This window comes from Bubalus kerabau, chromosome 5 (assembly GCF_029407905.1).
Source record: "Bubalus kerabau isolate K-KA32 ecotype Philippines breed swamp buffalo chromosome 5, PCC_UOA_SB_1v2, whole genome shotgun sequence".
Lineage (NCBI taxonomy): Eukaryota > Metazoa > Chordata > Mammalia > Artiodactyla > Bovidae > Bubalus > Bubalus kerabau.
Window position 1 is genome coordinate 5,689,996 of NC_073628.1, and position 15,039 is coordinate 5,705,034.

The 15,039-nt window shown below is 55.5% G+C and overlaps 2 protein-coding genes across 5 annotated transcripts; both read left to right on the forward strand.

The window, feature by feature from the left end:
- Positions 1–1,137: 1,137 nt before the first annotated feature.
- CABP2 (calcium binding protein 2) lies at positions 1,138–5,795 on the forward strand. Of its 3 annotated transcripts, XM_055583298.1 has the most exons (7): positions 1,138–1,194; positions 1,677–1,865; positions 2,421–2,451; positions 3,289–3,423; positions 4,118–4,227; positions 4,327–4,474; positions 5,601–5,795. In XM_055583298.1, exons 1-7 carry the CDS (start codon positions 1,138–1,140, stop codon positions 5,624–5,626), a joined length of 696 nt encoding a protein of 231 aa, XP_055439273.1. In that variant the 3' UTR covers positions 5,627–5,795. The 3 variants fall into 3 exon arrangements, with proteins under 3 accessions (XP_055439273.1, XP_055439274.1, XP_055439275.1); XM_055583299.1 differs by lacking the exon at positions 1,677–1,865; XM_055583300.1 differs by lacking the exon at positions 1,677–1,865 and having other exon boundaries at positions 1,153–1,194; positions 3,289–3,429.
- Positions 5,796–11,982: 6,187 nt separating this feature from the next.
- Positions 11,983–14,283, forward strand: CDK2AP2 (cyclin dependent kinase 2 associated protein 2). Of its 2 annotated transcripts, none has more exons than XM_055583301.1 (4): positions 11,983–12,611; positions 12,924–13,024; positions 13,113–13,245; positions 13,751–14,283. In XM_055583301.1, exons 1-4 carry the CDS (start codon positions 12,530–12,532, stop codon positions 13,816–13,818), a joined length of 384 nt encoding a protein of 127 aa, XP_055439276.1. In that variant the 5' UTR covers positions 11,983–12,529; the 3' UTR covers positions 13,819–14,283. The 2 variants fall into 2 exon arrangements, with proteins under 2 accessions (XP_055439276.1, XP_055439277.1); XM_055583302.1 differs by having other exon boundaries at positions 12,599–12,737.
- The last annotated feature ends 756 nt before the right edge of the window (positions 14,284–15,039 follow it).

Genomic DNA, 15,039 nt, shown 5'->3' on the forward strand with positions numbered 1-15,039 from the left:
TGGAGGGCCTGGGGCCCACCAGCCCCTGGAGCCGGAAACAGGAAGAAGAGTAGCAGGGACCCTGCGGGAACCACACCTGCAGCTGCCCACACGGCCACCCTCCCGCAGGCCCTGGGAAAGTGCAGTGGGCAGTGCCCCTCAGACGGCAGGAGGTGCCAAGCGCTCGTCTCCATGGCCCTTCCCCAGGGCCCGGCAGATGGCAGCCTCCCCACGGGGGACCCCACCCCCTCCGAGGTCACGCCAGGGCCTAGCCGGGCCCCTGCCAGCCCAGCAGCCACCAGGCGGCGGGCGCTCCTTCGGGAACTGGAGGCTCAGGTGCAGGCCGCCTATGGGCAGGTAAAGGGGGCCGGGGTGTGGGATCATCCTCAGCTGAGGGAACCATGAGGGAATAGCGGGGACCCCACGCCTTAGCCGGGGCCCCACAGGACAAACCCAGGGCTGAGCCCAGGGAGGGGAGTTCAGATATGCACTCTGATGGATGGGCCAGCAGCCACTCAGCTGCCCAGAGAGAGGCTGGCATGCCCTGCAACCTCTGCCATCACTGAGCCCTGTTTCCAGACCGCAGAGCCCAGGGTCAGCTGTCCTTGGGTCCTTGCCTAAGTAGCCAGGCTGGGGCAGGTCCAGGCAAGGGTGCCGAGGGCAGGCAGGCTGGGCGGATGCTCTGAGGTGACAGCAGGGGTCCAGCTGGGAGGGGCAGGTGCTTCCTGGGTCTGCCATTCCCTGGAGAGATGACTCAGCCCACCCTGGCAATCAAGGCACCTGGCTTCCTCCTCCCAGGTCTAGGCCCTGCTTCTGAAGACATTAAATCTCTCCAGATTGGGCTGGTGGGAGAGAATGCTGGAGAGGGCGTGTCTGCAAGACCCTCAGGAGTGAGCACAGGGAAGCTGTGCCTTCCAGGGGGGGGCCTTGCGCCCCAAGTGGCCACCCTCACCAGCAGAGATGCTCAGAGATAATCCCAGATTAGGACCCAAGCCCCTGTGCCCCGGGCTCTCCGCCTGCCCACCCGCCCGCGATCTTCCCCACAAAACCCTCGGAAAATCCCCTGCAGTGATCTCAGACTCTCACTGGGAGCCGGTGGGAGCCCACAGCATCCTCTGAGGCCCAGCCTTGGGCTGCCCCCGGGACTCCAGGCCTGGCATGGTTCAAGGGCCCATGGGAAACTGTGCCAAGCGGCCCCGGCACCGGGCGCCTAAGGTAGGAGGGTTAAGGGGGAGAAGCCAAGGCCGGGAGGCTGGGCTGGACCCTGAAAGGGTCTGATGGGGTGGGCAGGGCCCAACTGGGGTCACAGGTGGGCACAGCAGGGGGATGAGTGGGTTGGCGCCCACCACTGTCGACCAAGATCTTCCCTGGCAGACCCCAGACTCTGACCCATCGTAGTCTTGGCTCCTGCAGACCTCTGGGCCTTCTGCTGCCAAGCTCGTCAGGCCACCCAACTGCCCATCCAACTGCCCCCTTCCTGCTGCTGCCCTTGCCCTCTGAAGTGACCATGGCCCTGTGCCTTGCCCCTTTTCTGGGCCCTGGTTTGCCCCACTGAACAGTAAGGGAGTGGACCCTTCTCGTCAAGAGTATTGATGATGAGGTTCCACTGTCCCGTGCTGGGTTCTAACGACGGGAGAGGCTGGCAAGTGAGGGTGGAGAGGGGTCACTGCCCCAGCTCATGGCTGGCTCTGCTGCAGGACCGCTGGCAGTGGCCTGGCTCCCCCCCAGGGGGGTCCCGCCATGGCCTGGGCCCCAGCCCCAGCCCCAGCCCCAGTCCCGAGGAGCCGGGGGCCCCTGGGCCGGGCGTCCAGGGCTACTCCGTGCTCAGCAGCGTGGTGGGGCCCGCCTGCATCTTTCTGCGGCCCAGCATCGCCGCCACCCAGCTCGTATGTACGGCCACCACCTGCCTGCCTCCGGTCCCTACCCTTGCCCCCACGTTTTGCCTCTCCTTGATGGGGGGGGGAGAGGACTGAGTGGGGATCTCAGAGCAAAGGCTCACCAATCTAGGAATGTGGGGGAGAGAGAGGCATGGAGAAACAGACATAAGATCAAAACGGGGGGGACCTGGGGAAACAGGCCAGGAAAGAGAGAAGAGGGGGGCAGAGAGTGTCTCAGAGAAACAGCAGAGACAGGAGCCACCAAGGGGATGGGCAGGGAAGGGACAGGGCCCCCAAAGAGGAATAGAGAGAACAAGAGAGACATGGCCAAGCCGGAGGGTCTGCCCAACCCCAGCTCCATCTCTGGCTAACGGAGCTCCAGAAGGAGGGCACAGGGGACAGGAAGGGGGGCCCAGATGCCCAGCCCATCAGCATAAATGGTGGGCGGGAAGGAGTGCCTGTATGTTGTGGGGCTGAGTGGGGGGCCCCAGAGAACCAGAAAGAGGAGGTGCAGGTACCTGGGGGGTTGTCCAGGGAATTCTTAACCCTTCTGTCTTCCCTCAGGACCGGGAGCTGCGGCCAGAGGAGATTGAAGGTAAAGGGTTGGGGAAAGAACTAGAGTTTCCGGAGTGGGGGGCACTGGGTGGGGGTCCGAGCAGTCTCCAGGAGGAACTGGGAGCAAGCAGGCTGGAGGGGATCCAAGCGGGAAGATGGGGACCAGACTGAGCAGGGCGGGGTTGAGAGAACCCCCAGATGTCAGTTTCCTGCTTCTATTTGCCCGGTGGGACATGGTCCCCCTTTTATTCATCCAGCGAACACTTCCTGGGTGCCCACTGTGGGCCTGGCCCAGTTCTGAGTACTGGGAAACGTGGCCAACCAGATAGATCTGGCCTGTGTCCTCTGGAGAGAGATGTCAACAGGTCAACTGCCAGTACAAATGGTGCTATGCGCTCTCAAGGAAGTGATCAGAGGAGCCAGAGGGGACTGAATTGAGAGGGAAGACCTCCTTGAATAGGTGGCATAAAGACCAAGAATGTTCCAGAATGTGAGCTCCATGAGGTCAAGGATTGTTTTTCCCTCTCTCTTTCTTTCTCACCTCCTTCACTCTCTCCTTTCTCTCCTTCCTCTCTTCCTTCCTTCTTTTCTTTCTCCCTTTCTCTCTTTCTTCCCCTCCCTCTCTCTTTCTCTCCTTCATCTTTTTCTTTCTTCACCGCCACATCTGCAGTACCGAGAGTAGCACTTGGCACAGAGCAGATGTCCCTTAAATATTTGCACAGTGAATGAAAGGAATAACATTTGCAAAGACCCTGGGGTAGCAAAGAGAAACAACTGTTTAGAAAGCAGGACATGACAGGACCAAGGTGAGAAGGTCTAATCCAGGCTGGGGTCCCAGGGGACGTGCGGAAAGGACTGACCCCGCCCTGCCTGGCAGAGCTGCAGGCCGCCTTTCAGGAGTTTGACCGAGACCAGGACGGCTACATCGGCTACCGGGAGCTTGGGGCCTGCATGCGGACGCTGGGCTACATGCCCACCGAGATGGAGCTCATCGAGATCTCCCAGCAAATCAGTATGTGCCTGAGACCTGTCCCACCCCCAGTTCTCCAGAGGCCATGACCATGGTCAGGGCAGCCAGGCAGCTCAGGGAACCGAGGTGGCTACACAGGTTGGCTCCCAGAACCTGGGACTTTGATCGTTCTCACAGCAAGCTCTCTGCCTCCAGAGATCTCACCATCCCCCGTGAGGTGGGTGGGTCAAGGGCTAGCATGCCCACTTTTTAGATGAGGCAACAGTCTCCGCTAGTGGTAAAGAAACTGCCTATCAACGGAGCAGGCTTAAGAGACCGGGGTTCAAACCCTAGGTTGGGAAGATCCTCTGGAGAAGAAAATAGCAACCCCACTCCAGTACTCTTGTCTGGGAAATCCCATGGACAGAGGAGACTGGCGGGCTGCAGTCCATGGAGTCACAAAGAGTTGGACACAACTGAAGCGACTTAGCACGCAGCCACAGTCTCTGAAAGGTCCCCGTGACTTGCCTAAGGTCACACAGCCAGGTCACTGGAGTCAGGAACTTGAGCCCAACTGAGCTCTTCAGGAAAATTAAGGAAAGCCAGCAGGAGACACAGCCTAGGAGACCCAGAGGGAGGGAAAGGCCCATTCAGTGGGGCGGGGAGAGGGACACAGGCCAGGAGGGGAGGGCGGAGGAGGCCAGGGCTGGGCAGGGGTCTCTGATGGTTCCGGGTCTCTTCTGGGCGTGGCCCCCAGGTGGAGGGAAGGTGGACTTTGAAGACTTTGTGGAGCTGATGGGCCCCAAGCTGCTAGCGGAGACCGCGGACATGATCGGAGTCCGGGAGCTGCGGGACGCCTTCCGGGAGGTGGGGTCTCCGGGGCTGGCGCGGGCGGGGCCTGCGTGTCCGCGGCGAGGGCGGGGCCGCGCGAATCAATGACTGGTTCGTGACCCGGTGTCGCCGCAGTTCGACACCAACGGGGACGGCTGCATCAGCTTGGGTGAGCTCCGGGCGGCCCTGAAGGCCCTGCTGGGAGAGCGGCTCAGCCAGCGGGAGGTGGACGAGATCCTCCGCGACATTGACCTCAACGGGGACGGACTGGTGGACTTCGAAGGTACCGCGCACCGCTCCCCCATGCTCAGCACTGCGGACCCTGCGCGAGTTTTCACAGAGGAAGAGCCTCAAGCGCTGTGTGTGTGTCAGGCTCTGTGCTAAGCACACCTATCTCCTCTGCCGGCTAACCATCAGGAGAACCTGGGAGGAAGCCAGGCTTAACCCCACAAGGAGGAGAAAGTCGGTTCTTAGGGAAGCGAGGGTGCTTAGCAAAAGAAGTGGATGGAGCCAGCGTCTAGATCCAGGAAGCCTACCCCTTCCCAACAGAGGGAAAACAAGGATTAAATAATAAAAGGAAGCCAAGGAAAGTCAAGTCTTCCCTCATAGCTCAGCTGGTAAAGAATCCACCCGCAATGCAGGAGACCCCAGTTTGATTCCTGGGGTCGGGAAGATCTGTGGGAGAAGGGACAGACTACCCACTCCAGTATTCTTGGGCTTCCGTTGTGGCTCAGCTGGTAAAGAATCCGCCTACAATGCAGGCAACCTGGGTTCGATCCCTGGGTTGGGAAGATCCCCTGGAGAAGGGAAAGGCTACCCACTCCAGTATTCTGGCCTGGAGAATTCCAAGGACTGTATAGTCCATGGGGTCGAAAAGAGCCAAACACAACTGAGCAACTTTCACTTTCACGGAAAGTCAGGGCTTCCCTGGTGGCTCAGACAGTAAAGAATCTGCCTGCAATGCAGGAGACCAAGGTTCAATCCCTGGGTCAAGAAGATCCCCTGGAGAAGGCAATGGCTACCCACTCCAGTATTCTTGCTTGGAGTAGTCCATGGACAGAGGAGCCTGGCGGGTTACAGTTCATAGGGTCACAACGAGTCAGACGCGACTGAGCGACTAAACACACATAAGGAAAGTCAGTGTGTAGAAATTCTCCAAGGTAGGCCCAAAAGTGTTCCCAAGCTTCCTAGCAGCCAAAGCAAAGAGGAAAGTAGGTTCAGTTACAAGATTTTTTTTCCCCCAAAGACAAAGCCCCTCTTCCTGGCCTATTCTCCACCAAATTCAGGGGACTCCGTTGCAGGCCCTGCCCTTGACCACACCCCCTCCCACCTCAAAGCCAGTATCTTCGCCTCACTCCAGGGTGTCGAGGTCCAGAGAGCAGACTGAAATGTTGGCTTTGTCCTGGCAGAGTTTGTGCGAATGATGTCTCGCTGAGCCTGCACAGAAGCTGGAAGCAGCAGACAGGACTTGGGACCAGAGCCACTGCCTGCCAGTGTGTTCTTGGAGCCCCTCACCTCCAGCTGGGACCCCTCCCCCTCTTCTCCCTGCCCTGGCCAGTGTGCACAGCCCTTGCCTGCAACACCCCCACCCCCCTCCTCCACCAAGCCCCTTTGCCCAGCTCTGTTTCTCTGACAATAAAGCATCTTCGAGCTGGGGACACAGCTTCCACTGCTCACTTGTTCATCCTGCAGGTATCTGGCCCTCAAAGTGAAGTCCTCTCGATTGTGAACTTTGGGTGGGTAAGGGGCCCTCCCTAGATCCTACAGCCAGCCCAGAGCAAGTACTGGGAAATGTTCCCAGATGAGTAAACCCAACCTGCTTCTCCCAGAGCTGGGTGCATGGTGGCCCCTCACCCTGTGAAATGCTCTTCTGGATCCAAGGTTACAACCGAAGACCACGTGCCTAAGGGCTTCTCCCAAGCTCCTTCCCATTTCCTCTTAGAGGGGCGCAGCTCAGAGCTCCCTGCAAGAAAGAATTTGCTGGTGGGCTGCAGGGGGTGAGGGAGCTGACAGGCCCCTTCAGGATATATCTCAGCCTTTGGGCACACACCTCACTCTTCCCGGAAGCCTGCAGCCACTGACCGAGCACACAGGTGGGCTCTGTTCCAAGCTCCCCCCTCTAGGTTAGCCGAGGTGTGGTCAGGTCAGCCCCAAATCAGCAACTCTCTGCCCAATCCTTCTTCATCACACTTCCTCTTTTTCACATTCCGAACTTCATCTTGGTGTTTGCCTCCCAGGGAAACCAAATGATACAGCTCCTCACTCCAGCCCTGCCATGGTCTTCATAACCCCATTTTCCATATCGAGGGACCCGGGAGGCCAGGTCCCAGCAACGTGCGGGAGTTCTCCCAGCTCCACTGCCCTCTCCCTGCTCCTGGCCATGCAGCACGTGCTGCCAGATTTTTCTTTCTAAAATGCCATTTTGTCACACTCCTATCCAGAAACTGGCCACGGTCCCCCATTGCCCCCTGGGATGATCCAGTCCCTGTGCCTGGCACTGGAAGGCTCCATGAGGATGAGGAACTGGCATGCAGTCACACATGTTAGGAAGAAGCATCAGGGGGACTTCAGCCAGGCCTGGGGACTATAGAGTCACAGTGCCAACCAGAAAGGGAGCCTTCAGGTCAGAGTGGACCCTGGACAGGCTGAGGCCTCTTCCAGCCCTGCATGACCAGCCACCATTCCCACCTGCTGGGAGGAAGGATGAACTTGACCTCTAGGCCCAGAAAGGGGAGGAACTTTCAGTGATTGTGCCAACAAGATGGCCTTGAGACAGATCAGGCAGGCAGCCACCAGCGCCTTGCTCAGTCTGGAGCTTGGACACCGAGGTGCCAGGGCTGGCTGTAGCAGCCTCAGCACCACTTGCTTGGCAGATCACAATTAATCCTTAATCCCCAATTAGGTGATCTCTTCTGCCAGTCTGGCAGGCTTGGGGATGAGGGGGGAGTTGCAGGTTGTCTGGGAGCCATGGTCCACCCTCCTTCCCCCTACCCTCCACCAGCACGCACAGATGGCATTGCTGCCAGAGAAGAAATCTGTCCCCTCTGCAGGGGCTGGGGAGAATGATGGACATGGGCCAGGGGAAGAGCAGACCCTGTTCAAGGTCAGCCTCCCACTGGCCCCAGCTTGGTAGGCGCTATGGTTGGAACCGGGGAGGGGGGACGGTTAGTGGGGAGGTTTTAATTGGCTGCCGTGTATCTGCTGGCATCAGCAGTGCCCACAGCTCCCCTAAATCCCCCACACGCCCTCCCACCCCAAAAAGGCTGTTAGCCCAGAAGTTCCAAGCAGACACAGCTGGAGCAGGGACCAGGGCTAGAAGGACCAATAAGCAGGCGGCAACTATGTGGAGCCAAGAACCCCTCCCCCGTCTAAAGGGGGCACCTGCCCTCCAGCCCCACTGGCTGCTGCCAGTTGGAATAGGCTAGAGCTACAGGATCTCCTGGTTTTCAAGAGAAGCTGTCAGTTGAGATTTTTACGTTAAGTTCACTTTATTTATTTTTAATTTTGGCTGCACTGGGGTCTTTGCACTGAAGAAGGCGATGGCACCCCACTCCAGCACTCTTGCCTGGCAAATCCCATGGACGGAGGAGCCTGGTGGGCTGCAGTCCATGGGGTCACCAGGAGTCAGACACAACTGAGCGACTTCACTTTTACTTTTCACTTTCATGCATTGGAGAAGGTAATGGCAACCCACTCCAGTGTTCTTGCCTGGAGAATCCCAGGGACGGGGGAGCCTGGTGGGCTGCCGTCTCTGGGGTCGCACAGAGTTGGACGCGACTGAAGCGACTTAGCAGCAGCAGCAGCAGGGTCTTTGCAGCAGCATGTGGGGCATCTCTCGTTGCAGAGCACGGGCTCTAGAGCTTACAGGTTCAGTGGATGCAGTGCTCAGGCTGAGTTGCCCTGCAGCGTGTGGGATCTTTGTTCCCGACCAGGGATCAAGCCTATGTCCCTTGAACTGGAAGGCGGATTCTTAACCTCTGGACCACCAGAGAAGTCTCAGTTTCACTTTAAATAGTTGAGGTATAATGTACATTCAGTAACATGGATGAATGTACAGTTCAGTGAGTTTTTGCATGCATATGCAGCCAGGTAACCATCACCCCGATAAGGATGTTAATCCACTTATTTAAGAGTAGTTCCCGGTTTACACAATTATACTGAAGACAGGACAGGGAGCTCCTGAATACCTCACATCCAGTTTCTCCCATGTGTTAGTCAAGGCTCTCCAGAGAAACAGAGCCAATAGGCGACGTGTCAGTGTAAAGATATTTATTATTAAGGAATCGGCTCAGGCAATTATGGGCACTGAGCCATCCTCAGATCTGTAGTCAGCAAGCTAGTGATATGGGAGACCTGGTGATATAGTTCCAGTCCAAGCCCAGAGACCCCAAAACCAGAAAAGTTGATGTGGGAAGTTCCAGTCTGAGAGCGAAAGAAGCCTGGTGACCCTGCTCAAAGGTCAGGCAGGCAAAACTCCCCCCTCACTCAGCCTTTTTTTTCCATTCAGATCTTCAGCCCACACTGGGAAGACCCATTCGCTTTACTTAGTACTCAGATTCGATGCATCTCATCCAGACGCTCCCTCAAGACACTCCAAAATAACGTTGGACCTACGGCCTGGGCACCCTCATGACCCAGTCAGATCGATACACAGAATGAACCATGACACTCTAGTAACATCTTACATTGGAATGGTACTTCTGACACTACTTATGAACTGTGAGTGAAGTGAAGTGAAAATCGCTCAGGCGTGTCCGATTCTTTGCGAGCCCATGGACTATGTAGTCCACCATGTCCATGGAATTCTCAAGGCAAGAACACTTGTGAAAGTGAAAGTTGCTCAGTTGTGTTTGACTCTTTGAGACCACACTGACTATACAGTCCATGGAATTCTCCAGGCCAGGATAGTGGAGTGGGTAGCTATTCCCTTCTCCAGGGGATCTTCCCAACCCAGGGACTGAACCTGGATCTCCCACATTACAGGTAGATTCTTTACGGTCTGTGCCCACAGAGAAGCCCAATGAACTAATAGTGACGCATTATTATTAAAGACCACATTTTATGCAGATTTAATCTCTTCTTCCCTTGTTCTGTTCCAGAGTGCTTTCCAGGACACCATTTACATTAGAAATCATGTCTTTTTAGGGTGCTCTTGGTTGTGATGGTTTTACAGAATTTTCTTTTTTAATTATCTTGTCAGTTTTAAGGAATACCAGTCAGGTATTTTATAGAATGTCCCTAAATTGGGATTTGCTTGTTTTTACCACAGTTAGAATGGGGTTCTTGGGACTTCCCTGGTGGTCCAGTGGCTAAGACTCTGGGCTCCCAGTGCAGGGGGCCGGGATTCAATTGCCCTGGTCGGGGAACTAGATTCCACATGCTACAACTGAGACTCAGCACAGCCAAATAAATATTTAAAAAAGAATGGTGTTCGCATCCCAACATATACTATCTATATTATCAACATGACTTCATCATTGATTCTGATGTTGATCACTTGGCTGAAAGTAGTTTTTGTGCTATAAAATTACTCATTTCATTTTCTTTCTCCTATTACATCCAATCCTATTAAAGGTCGATTTGTCTTTTCTCCATTTATTTATTTGCTCACTCTTTTTTATATCAATATATATTTTATACAAGTTATAATCCAGTACTATTTTATTAATTTTCTTGCTCAAAGTGCTCCACCTTTGGCCATTGAGAGCACTTTCATTTGGCTCCTGTGCCCCTCTGACATACCCCCATCACTGTAGGGGCTTGGGTTTGGGAGTTTTGAGTTTTGTTTTAGCGTTTTCTTACTTTCTGGCACTACTAGCTGTTCCAGAATTATCTTGCGTATTTCCGGTCCCAGTCCTAGAGTCAGCCATTTCTCCAAGGAACTCTGCTTCATTTTATTGGAGAATGGTATTTGAAACCAAGATCTGGCTGTTAAGTTGTTTCTAGGTACTCTAAGCTAATAGAATGAGGATATATATGCACACTAACTTGTGGATATAAAAAATTTTAAGTATTTCTGCATATAACCAACTGCATTTATATCAAGCTAAACATGAGTTCCTATTGGTATCTCCAACTCTAGTCCATTACCACATGGATCATTCTAGCGTCCTCCTCCTCACTTACCTGTAACTTCTCATTCCAACATCAAGAATTGTTAGCCTATACTCCCATGGGAAACCACATCATCAACTAGGGTGCAGTGCTTTTTGTCTTTGTTCTTATGGGCTCCACTCATTTCCAATTTCCAGATTATGCTTTACCTACTCAATTTTACCCCTCACCAACTCCTGGCAACCAGTACTTTGTTTACCTTCTGTATAAGTCTTCCTTTTCCAGAATGTCATATTGGCATCATACTGCATATGTCTTTTTCAGACTGACTTCTTTCACTTAGCAATATGTCTGTGTCTTTTTGTGAGTAGATAATTTCCTTTTATTGCTGAATAAAAACATCAGTTTCTTTGTTGACTCACCTATTGAAAGCCACCTCTACTGGGAAGCTTTTTGTGATGTCACAAGGCTGGACCCTTACTCTGAATTCCAGAGGAATTGTCCCTCTGGAATTCCTTGCCCCAGGAATCCACACTGTCTTACTCTATTGTGTGGCTTTACTTCCCTTTACTTCCCAAGGAGACTAGGATCTCCTTGAGGACAGAAACCATGACTAGTTCATTTCCATCAGTGTCCAGCACAAGGCCTGAGATGGAGGATGGGGTGAGAAAATGTTTGTTGAATGAATAAACAATGTCCTGGGCATGAAAAAAATCTACAGAGCTGGTGGGGGCGGGGGTGGGGGGTGGGGGTGGGGTGGAGGGGTGGGGGTGTGGGATCTGAGTGGAGATATGGATAGGAAAAAGGAAATGAAACAGTAGGCACTTTATGAATATTCATTTAATCCCCACAACAACCCTATGAGTGCCTTGGACTGCAAGGAAATCCAACCAGTCCATCCTAAAGGAAATCAGTCCTGAATATTCATTGGCAGGACTGATGCTGAAGCTGAAACTCCAATACTTTGGCCACCTGATTCGAAGAACTGACTCGTTGGAAAAGACCCTGATGCTGGGGAAGATTGAAGGCAGGAGGAGAAGGGAACAACAGAGGATGAGATGGTTGGATGGCATCACCGACTCGATGGACATGAGTTTGAGTAAACTCTGGGAGTTGGCAATGTGACAGGGAGGCCTGGCATGCTGCAGTCCATGGGGTTGCAAAGAGTCGGACACGACTGAGCGACTGAACTGAAGTGAACTGAATGTCTTCATTTTACAGACGGGGAAACTGAGGCCTATTGAAGTGACTTGCCCAAGGCCAAACAGCTAGCGGACGTGATGTAAGCTTCCAACCATCAGTCTGACCCCAGATGGTGCTGTAGTCCATGATCCAGGACGGTCCATGCTACAGGGCCCGGCAAACAGTTTGAGTATTCAAGGTGAGCTGTTCCTGCGATTGTCATTATGAGTCACCGGCATGGGGATTTGGTGGGGTTGCGGGGCGTGGGGGAGGGGGGGGGAGAGGGGGCAGGCTGAGGAGTCTTTGAAGTCGCCCTTGGACCTTACACCAACCTAGACCCGAGGTCCAGGCAATTAGAAGGGAGAGACGCATCACCCGCGTAGGTGCAGGACCCGTTGCCATGGGAACATATGGGGAGGCCTCGGGGAGGGCGCATGCGCGAATGGGGACAGGTTGTGGAACCGGTGAAAGGTGACGTAAAAGCGGACGGGGTGGGGCGCGGGGCTGGGAACGTCAAAGCCCTGCGTCCTCCGGCACCCAGAGCGGAGGACAGGCGCGCGCGCGCGCGCCGCGGCTGTGACGGCAGCGGCGGCCACAGCCCAGCCGAACCGGGACGGGGCAGCGGGACGCTGACGTACAAAGCAACGTGAGTGAGGTGCGAGGGCGGCACCCGCGCCGGGGAACCCAGCTCGGCGCGAACCGCGGCGGACGACCCAGCTCTCAGGCTGCCGAAGCCCCGCCCTTTAGGCTTGAGGACTAATCGGATTGAAAGCGCGCCGGCCCCGGGCCGCGAACTCTCCAATTGTGGAGGGTGTCGGCCACCGCCCAATCCGAAGCAGACAGGTGCGAGGTCCGGAAGGCGGAGGCCAATCAGCAGCGGTTGCGGCCTGTTGGGGCCGGTCTCTGCCAATGAGGAGGGCCGAGTGACATCTCCACGCGCCAATCGGGAGTGAAGGATCGTTCGTGCCCGCCCGCCCTTCCGGCCCGAGCTCTATTTACCAGGGGCGTGCTGCCGGCCTGCCAATCAGAGTGCGGCTCAGAGGCCAGGCAGCCAACCCGGGAGGAGCGGCCGGCCGGCGTCCGCCGCACCCAGGAGTTGGGGATGTCCTACAAGCCCATCGCCCCCGCCCCCAGCAGCACCCCCGGCTCCAGCACTCCTGGGCCCGGCACCCCGGTCCCGACAGGTGAGGACCCAGCTCCATCCCTGCTTGCCTGCCCGGGCGGTCAAGGTCTCCGAAGAGAAGACGACCCGAGTTCTGCAGTGTGCTAGGCCCGCCGCCTGTCCTCGCCGAGCCTCAGTTTGCTGGCCTGTAAAGTGGGCGTGGTCGCGTAAGGGTTGTTGGCTGAGCGCAGCGGGAGGGGGCTTGTCCTGAAGTTTAGCGGCCTGGAATGGAGCGTGCCTTTGGAGGGAATCGGGGCGAATCTAGTCCGAGGCTTGGAGCGCCGGGAGGAGGCGCTCCTGACCCGCGCTGACCGCTTACTCGCTCCTCTTGCAGCTGGAAGTGTCCCATCACCATCGGGCTCTGTGCCGGGAGCCGCTGCCCCTTTCAGACCACTGTTTAATGACTTTGGACCTCCCTCCATGGGCTATGTGCAGGTGAGTGGAGCTGAGGGATTGCCTGTGGGATAAGGACTGGAGGTGCCCTGTTGGCCTGAACTCACTGCCCTGTTCTCTTTTGACGTAGGCAATGAAACCACCTGGCGCCCAGGGCTCCCAGAGCACTTACACCGACCTGTTGTCTGTCATAGAAGAGATGGGCAAAGAGATCCGGCCCACCTATGCTGGCAGCAAGAGCGCCATGGAACGCCTGAAGAGAGGTAAGTGAGGCCAGGAGACAAACACTGAACAACCCTTCACAAGGTAGTGAAGGAAGGACTTCTGGAGGCCGCCTGAGCCAAGCCTAGACGAGGGCAAGGATCACTATTCAGAGAGGTGTTGGAACTGAACTGAAATTGAATCAGTTTCTAAGGAAGGACCAGGGAATTTGTATTTCAGTCAGTCAGTTCAATCGCCCAGTTGTGTCCAACTCTTTGCGACCCCATGGACTGCAGCACACCAGGCCTCCCTGTCCATCACCAACTCCTGGAGTTTACTCAAACTCATGTCCATTGAGCTGGTGATGCCATCCAATGCTGTATTTCAGCGGGGTAAATTTGCTGGTTAACATCTAAACCTCTAATGTCATCGAGTCCCTCATTAGATTATAGTCCCTTTCACTGAAAGGAAACGGGGTGTGAGGGAGGGGTCTTCCTCTGGAGGGCAGACCTGGGACTGTGGAGGGTCGCTGAGATCCTGTATGTTACTTGCCCATGCCCACCCCAGGCATCATCCATGCCCGGGCCCTCGTCAGAGAGTGCCTGGCAGAGACAGAGCGGAACGCCCGCACGTAACAGGACTCGACTCCACCTCAGCTTCTGGACCTTTCCTGGCCACTGCAGAGCACCTGCTTCTCCCTGGCCTTCACCCCGAGTTGCACTTCCCGTCCTGGGCTTCCTGTCCTGTGTCCTTTGGTGGGTACCCTCCAGGAACCAGTGGGGTGGCTCTTAACTCCAGTCGGCAGCACTAACTGGAACCCCCCGAAAGAGTTAGCAGCAAGGTCACTGTGAGTCTCACCCATGACCTGCCAACAGTGTTGATCCAACTGGAGCTGTCTCCTTTCTGTGGCCTCCACCACTCAGCACTTACCCAGGACTTTTATCTACTTTGCCCAGACCCCTTCTCCCCCAGCAGGGCCTCAGAAGGCCCATGGCCTCCCTGCCTTTTCTCCTGGGCCATAACAACTCTTTTCTCAGTGTGTCTTTTGCTAAATATGCCCTTTTTATATAAATAAAATATAATTTGGAGTTGTTCTCTCAGCTAGTAGTCTTTTTTTTATTTTATTTTACTTATTTTTATCTGTGCACTGCAGACCCATGCCCCTGCACTGGAAGCATGGCATCTTAACCACTGGACCACCAGAGAAGCCCACAGTTCATAGTTTCTCTGAGCCTGGTGCTTCTAAGCCCGGGTGGGCCACGAAGAAAGGGAAAGAAGACACTTGGAGGGAGATGGTCGGGTACAGTGAGTGGGAGGGAGGCCCACCAAGCCTAGCTTTGCCTTGCCTCCACTGCCCATTGACCTTGAGTGGGACCCTGCCCTTCCCTGGCCCTCAGCCTGCCAGCTGTTTGTGGCAAGAGTTGAACTCCAATAGCTGAGTGCCCTGCCCTCCTTCACAAGATGCCACCAGGGGGCAGCACAAGGCCTGGGCTGCTTCCACAGCTGGAGGGCTCTGTCTCCAGCCTGAGCCTAGAGGGTTCTTTCTCTGGACTAAAGGTGCCTGGAGGGTAGAAATGCCAGTTCACTTAAGCCTCACCCTCGCATGCCTTAACACCCTAACATCCTAAGCTTGGAATCAGCCCTGGGGCTCGGAGTACACCCTATCTCCGAGTCCTACGAGGAAAGAAAGGGAGCCAGGCTGCTTCCCAACCCCCAGGACCTGAGAAACAGTCGAGAGAGAACTGGTTTCCCCAGTGTGGGTGAGACCCTGCGCCACGCCGCCCTGCACCGTCCCAGTGCCCTCTAGCCAACTGGGTGCGGTCCCAAGAGCCCAGCCCTAGGCCCTGGCAGCTTTT